The 17,709-nt window shown below is 39.6% G+C and overlaps 1 protein-coding gene across 1 annotated transcript in view; it reads left to right on the plus strand.

Annotated features, from left to right (window-relative positions):
• Positions 1 to 396: 396 nt before the first annotated feature.
• The window catches only part of ACSBG1 (acyl-CoA synthetase bubblegum family member 1), a 38,504-nt gene continuing 21,191 nt past the window's right edge, over positions 397 to 17,709 (plus strand). Inside the window, exons 1-2 of the mRNA XM_066328784.1 lie at positions 397 to 528; positions 11,651 to 11,733. Coding sequence (XP_066184881.1) covers positions 449 to 528; positions 11,651 to 11,733 — 163 coding nt within the window. The 5' untranslated portion in view covers positions 397 to 448. The remainder of the gene's footprint in view (positions 529 to 11,650; positions 11,734 to 17,709) is intronic.

Genomic DNA, 17,709 nt, shown 5'->3' on the forward strand with positions numbered 1-17,709 from the left:
TGACTTGAAGAAATTTCCTAATGTAATTAATCTCTGTTTTCTTTAAGAAAAGAGCTTCATTGAATGTTCTTTTTGAAACTAGACTGGGTAAAATTAGAATTGCTTCTACTTGTGTTAACGAGTTTGTGGAAATCTTGTCGAAAGAGAAGATTTGCATCTTAAAGCACTGTAAACTCATTAAAATTCTTCTCATGGATAATTAAAGAAAAGTGAATGAAAAGGAAAGTTTAACGGTAAGCAGCTCACAGGCACTGCGACATTTCAAGCATGTTAAAATCAGAAATAAATAGCTTTTGTAGCAATAGTCTCCTCCTCTTGTGTTACGTGTTGCTTTTTCTAACAAATAGGCGGTTACTGTTCATTTCTTTGGTCCGCCAAGTAGCTCGTTTATGCCTGATCCACACAGTTCTTTAGCATATTTGTAACCAGCTTTGCAGGGATTGTCAGCATGCCTAACAGAGGAGAGACTCTCACAAAACAATTGCAGGATGAAAATGCAAGGAATGTTTCAGGAAGCTGTGAAAATGGGTAAAGTAGCTTGAGCTTTTATTTTAACAAACTGATCTACCAATTTTTCCCAACTTAAGTTTCTCTTGTACCACTCTGCAGATCCGCAAGAATTTTGTCTCTACTATCTAATGAAGAATAAGGTGTATTTTTTGAGGCAAGAATAAGAGAAAATTGTTAATGAAGATGATAAATAGGTTTATTTGCCTATGCTAAATCTTACTTTGACTTTAAACCTAAGAGCATCATGGGACTATGTTGCTTGTATCTTATTGGCATATGGGATGCACATGTATAATGTTTATTTTATAGCACAGAGGCTATTTAGCCTCTTGTCTTCTGGGTTTGGGGGAATAATCCTCAGGTAATAATTGATCCTTGTGATAGGCCATCTTCGCCTGTCAAAGGCAACAGAACTTAACCAGGTAACCCATCTCTTAGAGGTGGGAGTGGGGAAGTGAATTTTAGGAGAGTGTATTTTAATGTTTATGTTGCCTTTTACATGTAAAATAATCCCACTGGGTGCTGTCTCCTGCCTGCCCTAGGCAGTACAAAAAGAGCGTGTTGTTTCTTCTACCTGTTGATCCATCACTGGAATGGTCTTTTCTAAAAGAGAAATCTCCCCATCTCTAGGGCTTTTGGAAGTACTTAAGATTAGAACCAGACATCTCACAGGAAATATTTTAGCTTCTGATTCTTAGAAGTTTGTCAGTATTGCCAAGTACTAATATTCGTTTCCAGAGACTGAACTGTTGTATGATATTTAGTCTTTTGTTAGGTTAAATCTAACTTCACATTTTTTTAATAGAACAACTTACATGTTATGTCTCTTGGAAGATTTGTTTGTTTCTTTCTAGTAAAGAATTGGTTTGGATAATTTCTGCCATAAGGGTTTCTTCTGTTTTGGACTTTGTAATTCTGGGTAAGAATCATGAGGTGCAATCCAAAGACTTAAAGTTTTCAGAACAGGAAGAAGTTTAAGAAATCTTTGAAAACTTTTGAATGTATTGTTGTTGCTTCTGTAATCCTAATGTAGTTAGTAGTAGAATTGTAATTTTTTTTGTTTAATCTGTCCAAACACCAAGAACCACTATTTGATTTTTGATTTGAATAGGTATATGTAAACTCTGACTCGGGAAAGTCGGGATTTTGCTAAGTTAGTAATAATGCCTCTATGTTAGTCCTTACATGCTTCTATTTGTGACATGCTTAAACAAACAAACAAAAAACAACAAAAAAAACCCCAAAACCACAAACAAACAATCTGTTTTCTTCATTAAAGGAAAAAGGTAAAGAGGAATTTAAAAGTACAATGGTTTGCATGCACTGCAAACAGGAAGTTTAAGCTTCCTGTATTAGAAAGATGTTTAGCATTTGGTTTTTTTCTGAATTTCTAATGAAAGGATATCAGACTCTAGAACTCAAAATACTTTTGATGCATTCAGAGTCTTTGGCATAAAACTGTGTTTTGTTTGTTTTTGAAGATGCCAGTCCATGTTGCCGTATCAAATGCTGTTGTTTACGTGAAGTTAGCAAACTTCTGTCCCTGTTTTAGTATGCTGGAAGTAGGACTTCAAGTAAAAAGGACTAGACAAAGAAAATAAAATTGTATCAAATGGAAATAGGGAAAAAAGACTTTTTGTAAGGCTGAAATCGAATCAGTGTGACCTAAAAAACGCAGCAGAGATGAGATGAGTTCTGTGTGACCTAACTTTGCTGCATTCTCTGCAAATAGCCATACAGAGACAACTGCTGGAAGATTGCTGCTTCAGGTCTGGGTTTTTGCTGTGCAGGGGAGAACAGAGCCAGGAAATCTGTACCAAGGTCAGGGCAGGGTTGTAGTATGCTCCCAACTGCTGAATAGCGCCTTTCTAGGGGGAGAATAAAAAAGGCTCATTACATTGTTCCTTTTTTCCCATTCAGCCATGAAGTTTGCATTTATCTGTAAAACTGGTCTGCTCACCAAAATTAATGACCTGATTTTTCAGGATATTTATTCTTAACAAGAGAAAAAAAAGCTTCAGTACTGTTTTTCCAAGTAAGGAGATAGGTTTTACTAGAAGGTGTGTGCCAACTGTGTTTTATTATAAAATAGATCTCAGCTGTAAACTTTATCACTAGTACTTTAATTAAGCATTTGTTGAGCTTATAAATATATCTTTGTGAGAGAAGAAATTGAGTGTGTAATTTGACAAAGACTGGTTTCTTGGGTGCTATAAAAATCAAAGCAATTGTCGAATCAGCTGAGCCGTTTTGCAAGAGTTAGGAACATATCTTGCTGATCTATGGCCCTGTTTTTAAGTCTCATGAGGGCATGGAAACCAATTAACAGCTAAATCTAACCTGTTCTTCAAGGGCAAAGGGGAACTTTTAAATAGAATTAATAAGGAACGTATTTGAATATTGCCCTCATTTGAATAGAGGAGTAATTAGTAAATAAGATGACCAGTCATAATAGACAGCAGTGTCCTGTGAAGGGCCATGGGGGCTCCTCTGACTGTCATTATAGGAAGAATAATATATTACAAAAAATGTGAGTTTAAAGGATTAATGTGGTGTGTAATTACTGTGGGTTTTTTTTCCCTTATGTCATAAAAAATGAGAAAACATTTTCAGAACATCTTAGGTAACAGCTGACAGCATCTCAGAGTCTGAAGGTACAGTATTTGCACGGCTGTTTCTGTTCCAGTCAAAGGTTTCTCTTTAGATGCTCAGCTATCAAAGCTGTGGTGCTATGTTGATTTAAGTCAGAGTGACCTTATTGTCTTTGTCTAGAACTCTGGGTCAGATCTGTGATTCTAAATTTATTGTCTTGTGCTTATTCCTACAGTCTGTCCCCAGAGTTCTGTTTTAAAATACTGGATTTGGCTCTTGTAGGATACATGGGGATTTGGGAAAGGATTTCTCATGAATGGTGTCCAGATGGAGATATTTAGTTTCTGAAGTCTCTAGGCAAAGTGCCAGAATCATTACAGTTTTCAGAGGTTACCCATAGGTAATTTAAGCCATTGCTTTTTGCTGCCAGAAGAGTTGTCAGATGAATACTTAATGATTCCATCTTGAATTCAAATGCCCCAATGAGCTGTTGAAAATGTCTAGCACTTGATGAAACATTTTTAAGAATGTGCAGATTTAGACCCAAAACACTCCCCAAAGCAGCTCTAATGGAGAGTAAGGCTGGTGGAATGTATATAGCTGGATTGGCCTGGAGAACATGCAACAAAAGCTCGGAGGGGGGAATTCCTTAGTGTTGGAACAGAGATCAATATTTAGGACACTTGTCACCAAGACTGAAACAGCAGATGGAGAAGTGATTGGAAGAAGGATGTTTAATCATCCACTTTATAATGGATTCCTTAAATAATCAAACCACCAAGCTGTAGGAGTTTAGAGAAGGAATTCACTAGGTTGTCCTCACAAGAAGCAAGCAGTGAAAGATAAAAACAAAATTTATTAAGAAGTTCTGTCTTGGAAAAATGCAGAATTTCCACTTCAGCCTATTTTTTGTGTGTATTAAATAGGATTAGTATTTAATAGTTAGGAAAGCCAGTTCAAGAAAGAAGTGTTTGACAAAAAAATACTTGTGCAAATGGGAATCTGCATGCATTGCTCCCTAAGATAAACACCTGTGTCTTACAAAATACTTCTTTGGGCAAGGCAAGCAGAGAAAGGAGTTTAATTAAAAGGTGAGGACTGTGTAGTAAGAAGTGTGAAGTAACATGCTGACTGCCACATGAATGCAGCTTCTGGTGGTGGGTGAGCTCATAGGTGATATGCTTGGAGGAACAGCAAGGCAGAGGAAAGATATGCACTGTTTTGAATCATCACAGTGAGGGCAGAACAGCAGCAAGCCTTCCTGAGAGCCACTGAGTCTGGAAGTAGTGCCATGAGAGCACTCCAAGGAGAAGCTGAATGGGATTGCTCTTTGGAAAAAATCATGTAAGGGACAGAGAAATTGTATGCTCTCCACAGACACTGTAACTGAGCATTCCCTCCTTTACTGGCTGTGTTCTCTGTTACAGACAGTCTGCAGGATAATTTTTATTTCGAAAGGACAAAAGCAGAAAAATCATGCAGTCATGCAAGCTTTATAATGTAAGCTTTGAAAGTTAGGTGGACCTGAACTGCAGACCACAGCCAGAGCTTTGCAACCTTAAACACACTTGTAGTTTCAATTTGGTTTCCCGGCCAACGCACCATTTATGTCGTGGTTTGACATTCGCCAAATTTTGTTTATCAGCTGGGAGATAGGACTTTGGGAGAAAAAGGCAAAACAGGCATAACTTAAAAGTAAAAACAGATGGATTTTATTAATATACACTAAAGAAAAAGAGAGGAAAGAAAAAAAAAAGAGACTTAGTGAGACATTTAAACACCTCCCCCCCCTCCCCTCCCAACTGTTCACTTTCCCACACACCACAGAGAGAAAACTATGATTTTCAGTCAGTTGCCACCATTTAAACACAATCCTACATCACCTTGGGAGAGGAGCCTCTCTAGGGTTATGGAGAACACATTACAAGAAAAAAAAAAATCTAGTGGCTTTCACAGAGTCTACAACCACCCGGAATTTTTGCAGCTTCTGTGCAGTCTCACCCACAGAACAGTTTTCCACACTGTTCATGGGCTTCCACATGTTTGGGGTATTGTTTTAAGAATGCTTTTCTAGTACAAAACAGGGATTCTCTTCCATCTCTAAATTCACTTCTATCTCAAAAGAAATAGAAACCTCCTTATTCTTTCCCAGGAGACGGGGACATATTCTAATCAAAATTCTTAATTAAAACCCATGTATATCAATACACACAACCCTTTGGCTAGAGCTTGCATTCCCCCAAGCAGCATTAGGATATTACAAAAACAGTCCATTTCCCCATAATTCACATCCAGAGAAGTCTGGTCAGAAATGTCCACTTCCTCCATCCCATCTTCCAATAGTCTTTCTCAGTTCTTTCACTGACTTTTTCTCAATGCTCTCTCTCTCTGCATTTCAAACCTCTTTGTCTCGTCTTCCATGGAGGAGGGAAAAGGGTTAAAGTCTTTGCCCAGAGTTTTTTCCTTCTTCAGCGGACTCAAGGCCACAGATGATGATGGGAGGAAGGGGGAGAGAGAGAGAGTGCAGGCTCAGGAATGCTGATGGACGAAATCTCCTCCACCCCTGGTCAGATCTAAAGCCACTCAAACTTGGATCAGCTCCCTGGAACTCCAGAGAAAAGTTCTTAAAAGTCTCCTCTCCTTCGGCCCAGAGGCTCTGGCAGCCAAGGCCCAGAGCACGGCCACTGTGGTCCTGGCACAGGGCCAGACTGCTGGTCTGCACTCCTCCTCTCCCCACCGGAGGAGCCGGGAGGGGACAGAGGGGACACAGCCAGCCTCACCCACTGTCCCACGGGCAGAGCCCCCTGCTGAGGCACGGCAGGCCTCGCCCCGGGGGGACCAGCCCAACCCACGAGATGATGTTACCTTCTCGATGACAGGAAAAGGAAAGGGCAAAGTCACCTGAAAACCTGTGATTTAAGACTGTGTTTCCAGAGGCATAGAAACACTCCCATTCATCAGCCAAGCTGTCAATCACAATCCATGCTAAACCACCACAACACTGTTCTTCAAAACTTAGGCATCATGTCACAACCTCAGCTTATCCGATAATGTATGTTATGAATGCAGTGTCTTCAACAGTGAATATGTCTCATCCATTAAACCAGAATAAAAGTAATTATTTAATAAAAATCTTTGGCTGTATGGTGATCTCACATGTGGTACAACAGTATCCAGGAGTAGGGTGGGAATGGAGAAACTGTGTAATGGAGAAGCCTCTGCAACAGAAATACCAAGAAAGGGAGGAGGAGATGGTATCTTCATTGTGAATCTGACAGCACAGGTCTGGAAGCTCTGAATATGGCCCTGAGTGAATGTGTGGTCTGAACTACCCATTGGTTTCATGGCAAAAAAAAAAAAAAGTTTGAGTCTTCTTTGTGTGCAGTTGTGAATGTGATTTCCAGACATAAAAGTACTTTGACTTGCTATATGTGTGTAGAGGGTTATGAGTAAATGTTTTGAAGTCTAAAGGAATACCTTGTCCTTAAATAATGTGTTAACAATTTTTGTATGTAATTATTTGCTAAGCTGCATATTTTTGCAACTTTATAGAAAGCCTCTTTCTCTATAGTAAGGTTGATCTTTTGAAATTTTGATAATCCATGTAGAGAGCTGACTGGTAAAAGCTTAACACTGAAAAGGTTACAGGAGTTGAACAAGAGGAATAGGATAAGGAATAGGAATACCAAAAGAATGACATGTCTTTTTATTTGCTCCCATACATAATCTGTTTAATGAATAGGTTCCCCTTAAATTTCATAATAATATGATGGCGGCATAACAGTTCATATTCTCTTGATGCAGTTTGTGATAGTAGAAATCACTCTGCAGAAACAAGACGAAAATATATCCTAGAACATAAATTTCATCGTTTTTAAATTTGAGAGAAAAGCTACAACGGAATTATACCGGACCCTCAGTGTATCTCGTAAGGTTTATTCAAGTGAGAATTTCTGTAAAATGTTTTTTTCCAAAGAAAATGGTTTTTTATCATATTAAAGACTGACTTCATAGATTCTCTTCGGTTTTATGGTTTGTATTTTCACCAGATTTTACTATGAGGAAACGACTTAGAGGACAGCAAATATCTGACTGTATTTGGCCTGGAGCATGAGGTGTAAGCAGAAATTCTGATTCCCAGTGATACTGTATTCACTGGTGTCTTGGGGTTTGTAACAAAAAAAAAAAAAAAAAAAAAAAAAAAGTTTATTCTATTCCATCTGTTGAAACCCGGTTGGGGAGATTTTTCTTTATCTGTTGTAACTCCAGAGAGGAGGAGTAACGCCTTCTCTGATAACAAGCCAGCTGTTAAAAACCGGGTGGGGCAGTGTTTCTTCTCTCTGCTCAGTGGAGAGAAGAAACACTGCTTCATTCTTCCACTACCCTCATGGGGATATCTTCTCTTAATGGATATCTTCTGTTAATGGGCCATTAAAGCTCACCAAAGACACGACACATCACATCATCCTATGGTAAGATGCTCTACCGAGGGAGGAGGAGCCAAACCATCTTCACCTAGACAAAAAGGAGCCACAAGTGTCACCAGAGATCCAGTGTTCCCACAGGACTCCTAAAGGAAGACTGGACCCATCTCTGGACCCTTGGCTCCACAGGATCATCGCTGCTTCCAACAGGACCACATCTGCCACTCCAGGAGGGTTTACTTTTTGGGCTGTTCCCAACACCCTGACCAACAGGGTGTCAGGTTGTATTTCTGACTCTTTCAGAGTTTTCTAGGATTTCTTGTTTGTTTGCTTATTCTTCTGTACTACAACATTTGTATTTTTTACATCCCTAGTAAAGAACTGCTGTACCTATTCCCAGAATCTTTGCCTGACAGCCTTTTAATTGCAAATTTATAATGATTTGGAAAAGGGGAGGAGGGAGGCTTACATTCCAAGGGAAACTCCAATCTTCCCTGGCAGATACATGTTCTATCTAAACCAAGAAAACTGGTAGCTATCAAACACACTCAGAAAAAAACCAGTAATTGCTATGCCAGCAAATCCAGATTGGATGCCTCATTGGTGACTCACGCCTAGCAGGAAGGGCTACAATTACATCAGTCACTATTTTACCTCCCAAACACATTGCTTCTGCTGGATTGCAAAGATAAATCTCACTAGAGCTGTTAAAGTCATGGAAACACAGAGGGAAAGGAAGCTCTCCCTTTGTTATTCCAGTATAGAGAACGTTCAGAGTCTTGCTTTTCAGGTTGGCCTGAAAACAAGAGGTGGTGTGTGAGAACAGCTTCAGTGTGGAATAGCATCCAAGGGGCACAGGGGAGTGCTGGGAGCTGTGGGTGGCTTTGCCCCAAACCTCTGGGTAAGCCAGCCAGCCTAGGCTGTGCTTTTCTCTCAGGTGAGGGGAGTGTGTTGAATTCAGGCAGCAGATGAGGTCATGTTTGCTAGAGTGGTACCTTGAAATTAAAGCCCAAATCACATCAGGAGATACTGTCACTCAAAAATCACCTGTGCTAATGGAGTTATACAGAAATATGCTTTGGTTAGTTCTAGCTGGTCAGTGTTTTGGAACATTATCTCAGTTTTTCCTAATTGACTTGTTCAAGTGACCTCTACTGTTAAATTCTTGCTTTGTGTGATTTGTAGAGGTTTTTGCATATTACCTTTGGAATTGTAAACTTGCAGAAATCAGATGTAGAAAGTCTACCTTTAAACTGGTAGTTGAATTTTGGAAGATACTGGCCCTGCACTAATAACACTGAATAATTTATGTAGAACCTCAGTCTTAATAAAAAATTTAAGAGTCAAAGTCCAGTTATCCAATGCATTTTGGTTTTTGCTGGGGCATCTTGGCACCACACCTTGGTTCTGCAGTGCCTTTTCTCCTTGCTGCAGTTTATGCTCAGTAAGCTCTTGACCAGCCAGCCCCACCAAATTCTGCTCAGCTCAGTCTTGAACAATTCCAGGTACCATACCATTCTTGGATATTTACTTAATTTTTAGGTAAATAAGGTTAAATGGTTAAAGTAGAGGTCTGTCACGATAAGACACGAAATAAAGATGTTTGACTCCATTCAGAAGGCAGTAGAAATCAGAAGCTTTATTTACAACTCATTCAGCCTTTTTATAACATGCTGTGCTGTAAGGCACGTTATTGGTCCATAGTGCTGACACCTCTCCCATTGGGTAAGTAACAGAAGTAGCAAACAACCCCTGTCGTTATGGGAAAGGAAGATTGTTTACACAAGGTTCTTTTGGGAAGAATAAAAACTGTGAAAAGTTTCCCTTGAGAAGAGCTAGCTCGTCTCAAGCTCTGAAAATACCAAGTCTGCAGGTCCTAGTAAAATGTTTAAGTAGAGTCATTAAAGCCACATTCATTCTTACATTCAGAAGCAATGGTTCTGAATATACACAGAAATTGTTGGAAGAGAAAATTTCTTAATTGTACTTTCATAGCAAAAAAACTCACTCTCAAATGAGGTGCCTGATTCATGGGGACAGGTAAGGAGTATGTTGCATGGAGTGTTAGCAACTTTGACACTGAACATGCAGAGATCCTCATAGAACTTTCGCACATTGAAGCATTGTCAGAAGTTCAGATGTTGCCTGACTGTTTTTCTATAAGAGGAATATAATGCAAACTGAACCAGTATCCTATAACAGATAAGAATAAAGCAAACTAAAGAGACATTAATCTGGGAAAAGTCATTAGTGGCGTTTATTAAAGTTTTGAGTATCTTCAGATGAGGTTATTCTGATACATTACTAATTAGAGTTGTTTTATTCAGAAGGCTTTTCTGCCCTTTGTTTCCATCAAAAGTGATGTTCAGTTATTAAACCGAGACTTTGTTTTATTTGTTTTGTAAAATAATAAAAAAGCTTTATTATTCACAAGTTTTTTAAAGGAAAAGGTTCCACTGAATGCTAAACATCAAATACAGTTTTTTTTAAAATAGGAAAAGAATCAAGAATTATATCAAGTGCTTTGAGATGGCAGACAAACATATGTTTTTAACTTATTTCAGATGTTTTGTTTTCATTTTATTCCCAAATAAGTCTTCCTGATCTGTCATGCTGTCTTTGCAATCCTACTTCATTATGTCACCATTTCTTCCACATATCAAACACAGGCTTACCTTTCAAAATGAGGCATAATCCCCTTCTACATTTAAACTACTCACTTTCTCAGCAACATCCAGCTTCACCAAGCCAGTGATTATTTTCAGAGCCTCATTTTGCTTATCAGACAAGTCCTTTCGTGTTTCGTGCCATTATGCCATTAACAAGAGAGTAAATATATTTATTCACAGGCAAGATTAGTGATTACTCCTTGTTTTCCTTTAGCTGCTTTTGTGAGCTGTGCCCTGCTCCCAGGGGACCTGTCAGGAGGAGCGAGACAGGAAAAGAACTGGGGTTGTCACTTCTGAGGGGTGAAGAGTTACAGTCCACTGAATTCTTGTAAAGGGGATACAGCTTGGTTAAGGCTTTTTTACAGTTCAATTTCACTGTGACTAACAATAATAAATTTTAGGAGTGTCCCATATATATAAGTATTTTTCAAGTGTGGTTGTTAATATGAAAGGGAAATAGTGTCTGATGTAGTGTTCGGTCCTGCTGTTTGCTCCCTGTCACCATTATGTAAAAACTGTTTTTGAGGTTGTTACTTATTTAAAAGCTGTGAAGGGCATTGTTTCGACTTTCTTTTTCTACATTGTGAGTTAATTTATTAGACTTTGGAGGGGAAGGACTTCCTGAGCCTCATTCAGGACTCTTCTGTTGTACCTGTGAGAAGGAATGAAGGAAATCCTTGCCTCTTCTTAGCCTCTAAAGGCTGCTGATTCCTACTACTTGTTCTATGATAAGAAATTAATCAAATTTAAAAATCTTTATGCTGCTATTCATGAATAATCTGCAGTGCATTGCTATATTCTGTCATTTCTAAATGCTTATTGTTTAGCTCATGGAATTCTTAGCAGTCTGTCACCTTACAGACTTTTTGGGTTGGAGTTTGTATTTGTGCTCTTAACTTGGTCTGTTTACTTTTAGCAAAAGTTAATTTCATCCATGTGTTAATGATAATTTGTTGTGTTGGTGAAATTTTTGAGAAACTTCATTATTATTATTACTAGTATTAACAAAATTGCCTTCTCTTCCTGGTCTAAAAAACCCCCTGACTTCAGAGCTTCAATAGATATCAACAGTGACAATTTACAAGGTGGTGTGATTATTAGAAGTGTCAGTATGATCGGGGCTAAGATTGGTAACTCATTCTTCATGCTCGTACGGTTCATGGCCTCTTTCTGGAGTTCAAAGTTAGTGTCTTCGTCTGGTATATTCCATGATGTTGAAACCAAAAGCATGAAATAAAGAATGTCATCCTTAGGGTGAAGGCATTTCCATTTAACTAGGTCGTAATGGAGTTTGCAACAGAATCAAAATGTATTTGATAGCTCTGAGCTTTCTAATTCCACCTGCACATGTTTTTGTTTACCTTTTGATACCTTATATTGCATATTTGTATGTTGATTGTGGTAGCTCCTACTAGTGCTCCTGAATAACATCTTAATGGTTTTATTTGCCTTTAGAACCTTAACAGATGCACAGACTGTCTGCAGGCATCTGCTGCCTCATTTGGAGGAGACTCAGGGTGAAGGCATTGAGCCAGCAGGTAAGCATGTGAAAGAAGATGATCACTGGAAATCTGAGCTCTTCATATATATATATATGTATATGTATATGTTTATTCTAGCAGGTTTTGGCTGACAATTACTCAGGGCTGAGATAATGAAAGACAAAATTAAAATAAAACTGAAATGAGTCAAGGCAGCCGAAAAATTTTCAGGAGTTGTCTGTAAATTTGCATGGATTTAATAGTTTCTGCCAGTGTTTGTCTGTATTTGAGATCAAGTCCAGATAAAAATTAAAAATAGCTTGGTCCCATTGAGAGTCATGCAGATTGTTGGGTTATCTTTGGCGTCACAGCCGACTCACCAGCTGTGACCTGGGGTGGATTTGCTGTGCAGTGTAATGACTGGAGGCTTTAAAGGAATATCTGTGCTTTGGTCAGTTCTGTGTTGCATCAGAGCATTGGTGTCATTTCATGCAACTGCAGTGCTGAATGACTTGCCTGAACATGCTACCATGTGGCTTAGAGGAGGTTTGCTAGCAGAACTTTCTGAGGTTCTTTGGAGGGTTTGCAGCCCTAAGAGAACTCCCCTTGGTGATGCTCCTGGTACCTAAATGTACTCACTGAAACAAAATATTTGTTCTAGGAGAAAACTGAAACAGTAAGCACATAGCTGATCTGATCTATGTAGGAATCCTGCATGCAGACTTTATACATGTGTATTAATACAAATCTGTATGGATATAGAGTTACTTCTCAATAGGCAGATCTTTAATACACAGTAGGGTTTTTCCAAGAAGTGGACTGCTAGCTATATGCTTTCAGTGAACAGAAAATAAATGTGGATGAATAAAGGCAATTGGAAACTCCTGTTTTCAAATTTACAGAATATCTTATTGAACTGCTTGAGCCTCATGTTCTCTATGTAGATAGTCATTGAGACTGTGATTCTGCAGAGTGCTTTCTTTTGTATGCTTGTGAAGGCTCTGACCTATTTTCCTAAGAATTTATCTGGGACAGTGGTTAATGCTGTCAGCTCCTTACCTGCTTTTCTCCCAGAGACTGCTGTGCTGCAGTTCAGAGAAGTAAGCTGGGCTGTAAAGCATTCCTCAGACAGGAATGCACATGTCATCCAGCCACTCCTGCAGAGGTGACCACAGCCTCTGCCACAAAGGTGAGGTGAACAGCTAAGAGTAGAAGCCATCCCAGCTGTTCTATCTTAATTTTCCTGCAAACAAGTCACACCCCATCCATTTAAATTAAGCAGTTCCTTTATTAGTGTTTAGATATATTTCCAGTTGATGAATCAGGAGCTTAGAATTTATTAGACTTTGTCTTCTATTTGACTTTGGCAATCTGTGGCACTACTTGTTACCCATTTAAATGGGAAGCAGTGTTTAACTTGGAAACATCACACTGCTGTGGAGGTGCTGAGTGGTGAAGTGAGGCCAGAATTTCAAAAACTCCTTCCAAAAGATCTTTCATGAGAAGGAAGTTCGCTGTCTGGTTGCAGGGGGTCTACATTGTATGTAAAGGGAAAAAGAGGAGATTCTGATATTTTCTAGTTGTTCACAGTTGATTTCCTCACTTTATAATTGATACATTCTGTAACCTCAGGAGTAAATTTATCTAATGAGGACCACAGGTTGTCCTCATTTTCATGGGGAAAATTTTTCCCCATTCCTTTCCACCGATGTACAGAAGCTCATTGCTGTGGAAGCAGGCCAGATTTGGGGTTTTCTAATTCATATGTAAATCAAGAGTAGCCTTAATGTTGGCAGCAGGCATTATAGTGACTTAAAACCAGTGTGAAGTTAGAAGAGAACTCATCCACACTGGTTTATACTGATGGAATCAACAAAATAATTTATGTTGGAAAAGAGCACTGGAGGGCAACTAGGACATCTTTCTCTTATAGGAAGCCTTGTGGTTTTGTTCAGCTGTTTTGAAAACCTCCAGGGATGGAAACTGTACAGCTTCTCAGTTCTTCTTCTTAGGCTGAGTCACGTACCTCGTGAAATTTTTGATCCAGCAAGAATTTTCCTTGCTGCAGCTCATGTCCATTGCCTCTTGTCCTTCTGCTGTGTGCCTCTTAGAAAAATCTGTTCTCCTTGTAGTACCTGCTTCAATCTTTAACAAACTGCAGGTAGATTAATTTTTTATCTTCACCAGACTGGAGAAACACAATTCCTGCAGGGATTCTTGTACATGGTGTGCTCCAGGCCCCTGACTGCCTGGGAGTCCCCCTTTTGGGCTTGTGCCAGTTTGCTTGTCAGGATCTCTCTCTTGCACAGTGTCTCAGGGGCAGCCTCAGGAGCACGGAGTAGGGGGAAATAATCCCTTTCCCTGTACTGCTGGCTATTGTCTTGCCAGTGCAGCTGGGGTGTAGTTAGCCTTTGTCTCCATTCGGGCACACAGCTGACTGGAAGCCAACCTGTCCACCAGAACCACAGGGGTTTTCCTGCTGAGCTAGCTGCCATCCAGCCCCTGCTGTGCCATGGGGCTGTCCTCCCCAGAGGGCAAGATTTGGCCTCACCCCTGGTCAGGTCATGTCAGCCAGTTCTTCCAGTGTGCGGAAGTCCATCCTGATGGTCACCTTGCCTTTTGTCCTGTTGGTCATTTCCTCAAGTTTGCTGTCACCCCTGAAGCTGGTGAGGGTGCATTCTACTGTCCAAGACAACAATGCCATCATTGAACAGTGTCATTCTCCCAAGTAACTCCTGAAGCATGTCACTTGGAATTGCCTGCTAACAAGACTTAGAATTGCTGACCACTGTTGTTGAATACTACTTATCCAGTCAATTTTTTTATCCACCTGTTCCTCCAGTTGCAGCTGGTTCAAACCTTCTGAGGATGCTGGGCTATTTAGAAGTTGTCAAAGACTGTGCTCTCAAAGGTAGAGTAAGCAATGTGCTGCTGCTCTCACCATGTCAGAGCCAGTCAACTCATCTTGGAAGGCAGGTGGGTTATATTTACCAGGGCCAAGTCAAGGGTGGCCATTCTGGCTGGTGTCAGTCACCATGTTATAGCTCAAAATGATTTCTGGGGGAATTTGTTCTTTAGCATTTCCATGGACTGAGGTGAGGCTAATTTGCCCTTAGTTTTCTGAATCCTCTTTTTTCTGCTTTTTGAAGAGAGGTGTGGCATTTGCCTTTTTTCTTGTGATGGGGACCTTACCAGATTGCTGTGCTTTCTCAAAGATGACAGAGACCAATGCAATGGCTTTGACCTGGTTTCTCAGTGTCCATTCTGAAGGATCCCATCTTGTCCCATCAGCTCTTTTGTATGTGACCAGTTTGTGTAAGTGGTCCCTACTTTGGTGTTCTGCTCCTGTAGGTAAAACATCTCACCTTCCACTAGGCATGGAAGCTCAGGAAGCTTGACCTTGCCAATAAATACTGAGGTGAAGAAGGCACTGAGAGCATCAGCCCTTTGCCTATTCTGTGTCAGTGAGCTGCCCACAACATCGCTGCTTCTCCCTTTGGTTGCCACTGTACCTGTAAAGCCCTTCTTGTGACTTTTCACATTACTCACCAATTTCAATTGTGAGTTTTGTCTTTCCACCCCTGCATGCCTAGGCAATGTTTCTGTAGTGATGTTTCCTCCTGATTACACCCTCCACATGCTTTCATTTTGCTGCATCGTAATCAGTTTTAGAAGCGTCAGTATTGTTATGAAGCTTATTTTGTACTTGTCCTGGTGCACCACTCCCTCCACATCAGCTCATGGAGGCATTCTTTGAAGGATATCTTATTTCTCTGATCCACACTATAGGGGTTTACTGATGTGAAAAGCAGTATATTTTATTGTAATTAATAATTGTTCCCTTTTCCTCCTGTGGAAAAAGTAGAAGTTTCCATTAATTAAAATATTTTTGTGTGTTTTGGCTAATTTAAAAAGTTTTCCTTTATTTATTGTCTTTTCTGTTAGGATAAAGTTATTTGTTTATTGTGGAAAACTGATGATATAGCAGAAAACCCTTTTCCTCCCCTAGCCGTGGCAAGGCAAGCCACAGGAGCTGGTTTGTGAGCTTTATTAGAAGAATCACTGTGTGTTTAGGCTGGCTGAGATTTTCAGGTTCGCTGGGAATTCCAAAATTCTATACCTTTGTTTAATTGGCACAAGGAGAAGTTTGACACAGATACCAAGCTCTCGGACTCTAAACAGTGTGTACTCAGCTCCAGCTTTTACTAAAATTAAGTTAATCTTTCAAGGTCACAGACATCTTGAAAAAAAGTAAAAAATAGTGGGTGAGAGGAGCAATGGTGTATTTCTGTTGTCAGCAGAATGTGATGGCATCATAGCTGTGGAATCTTGGATGATGACTGACAGGAACGCCTCCATCAAAGACCTGAATTCCTTCTCTCATCATTAGGGCAGAGTGATGTTTTGCAGCATCTGGCATATAATCAAGACACTGTTTTGTGAGTTGAATCTAACTGATTTTCAAGCAGAAGTTAAATTACTGGTTTACTTTTTGCTTCTCAGGGCACGTCTATGGAATATCACTTGGAGTTGCTCACATCAGGCAGCAGGGCCATTCCACAATCAGCCTGTCTGTTTGTCTGTCTGAGAGGTGACCTTGGGTCTTCTGCATTTTATATGACTCTCAGAGCTGTTCTTCCGTAAACATCTGAATAAATTTACATTCTCAAATCTTTTCTGGCAGTCACCAGGATACTTGCAAGTCATGTAGTCAACAGAGAGAAGGTTTTACTAATGGCACTAGCTTTAAGCTGTAGGGTTAGTGTATTTCTTGTCTTTGTTTTTTAACTACTACACAGTCTCCTTCATGTATCCCAGAGGTCCAGCAGTTTCAGCCAGGTGGATTATTCATGAAAAGAAATTTTAAAAAACCAACCAAACAAAAACAACAAACAAACAACCCAACCTCCCCCCCCCCCAAAAAAAAAACCCAAAACCAAAACAAAAAAAACCCAAGCCTAATAAAAACCCCACAAAAACGAAAAACTTGTTATCTGTTTGTCTGTTTAAAGTAATTTTTGATACTTGGGCTTGTACCATGTCAGAACTTCCCATTGTACATGGTGGAAGGAATAAGCTGGCTGCTAAAAAATTCAAAATGTGTAATGTGTTCCATGTTGTGCATAATTACAGACTTGGTAGAAAATACTTGAGTAACAAATGTACTTTTATGACACAGTATTCATGTGTAAATGGTTGATAAGTTTAGGATTGTGTTGTCAAAGATCAGTTGAAAACTGCAAGTGCCTCTTTTAAGTGGTTCTTAACTACTTTTTTCCTCCTGTAAAGCTGAAATTTAGACTGATTTCCATCGTAGTGGGTAAACTGCCCACCTAAAATCCCAGGTATTTAGATCAGCTTTTCTTAGAACTGTTCCCAAGATGGGCTGCAGTACATTCATCCTATTATAACTTATGAATGAATAACTTATGAAGAGACAAGCCGTCTCTTCCTTCAGCAGGGAAGACAGTGAAACATGGAAAATGAAGTCTGATCATGGAGCTTTTTCGCCTTGGAGGAGAATGACATAAGGGAAAAAAAATGTCCTTCCACAGCCTCAAACAGTGACAGTCTAGATTTTATTACCTGAATAAAATCTCTGCTCTTTTTGTTTTATCCGACGGTATAGCCTTCTTTAAGCAGAAATCTGTTTGCAACATCTCTGACATTCAGAAATCATATGAAGGACATAAGCCAAGGTCACACAGTAGTGGATGAAAAAGCAATTTGAGTATGAAGTATAATGCAGGTAGCAGGAGTTATGTAAGAAAGAGGAAAGGAACAATTACTCTTTGCTTGCATACAGAAAAACTTTCAGGGGTGTGAAGTGCATTCAGCTGGAGTGCTGGGTTTTTTCCTTCTACTCTGTGAAGCTATAGTTGTATAACATCCTAATGCTAATAGTATATATTGAGGGGTTCTATTCTGATCTCCACTTTGGTTTCAGGTGGTACTGAGTTGATTTCCAGCCTGGACATGGCAGTTTAACTTTCAGATGCTACTGAGATAGAACACCTGTTTTACTTCTCCCAG

This window comes from Sylvia atricapilla, chromosome 13, assembly GCF_009819655.1.
Source record: "Sylvia atricapilla isolate bSylAtr1 chromosome 13, bSylAtr1.pri, whole genome shotgun sequence".
In the NCBI taxonomy this organism is placed as follows: Eukaryota; Metazoa; Chordata; class Aves; order Passeriformes; family Sylviidae; genus Sylvia; species Sylvia atricapilla.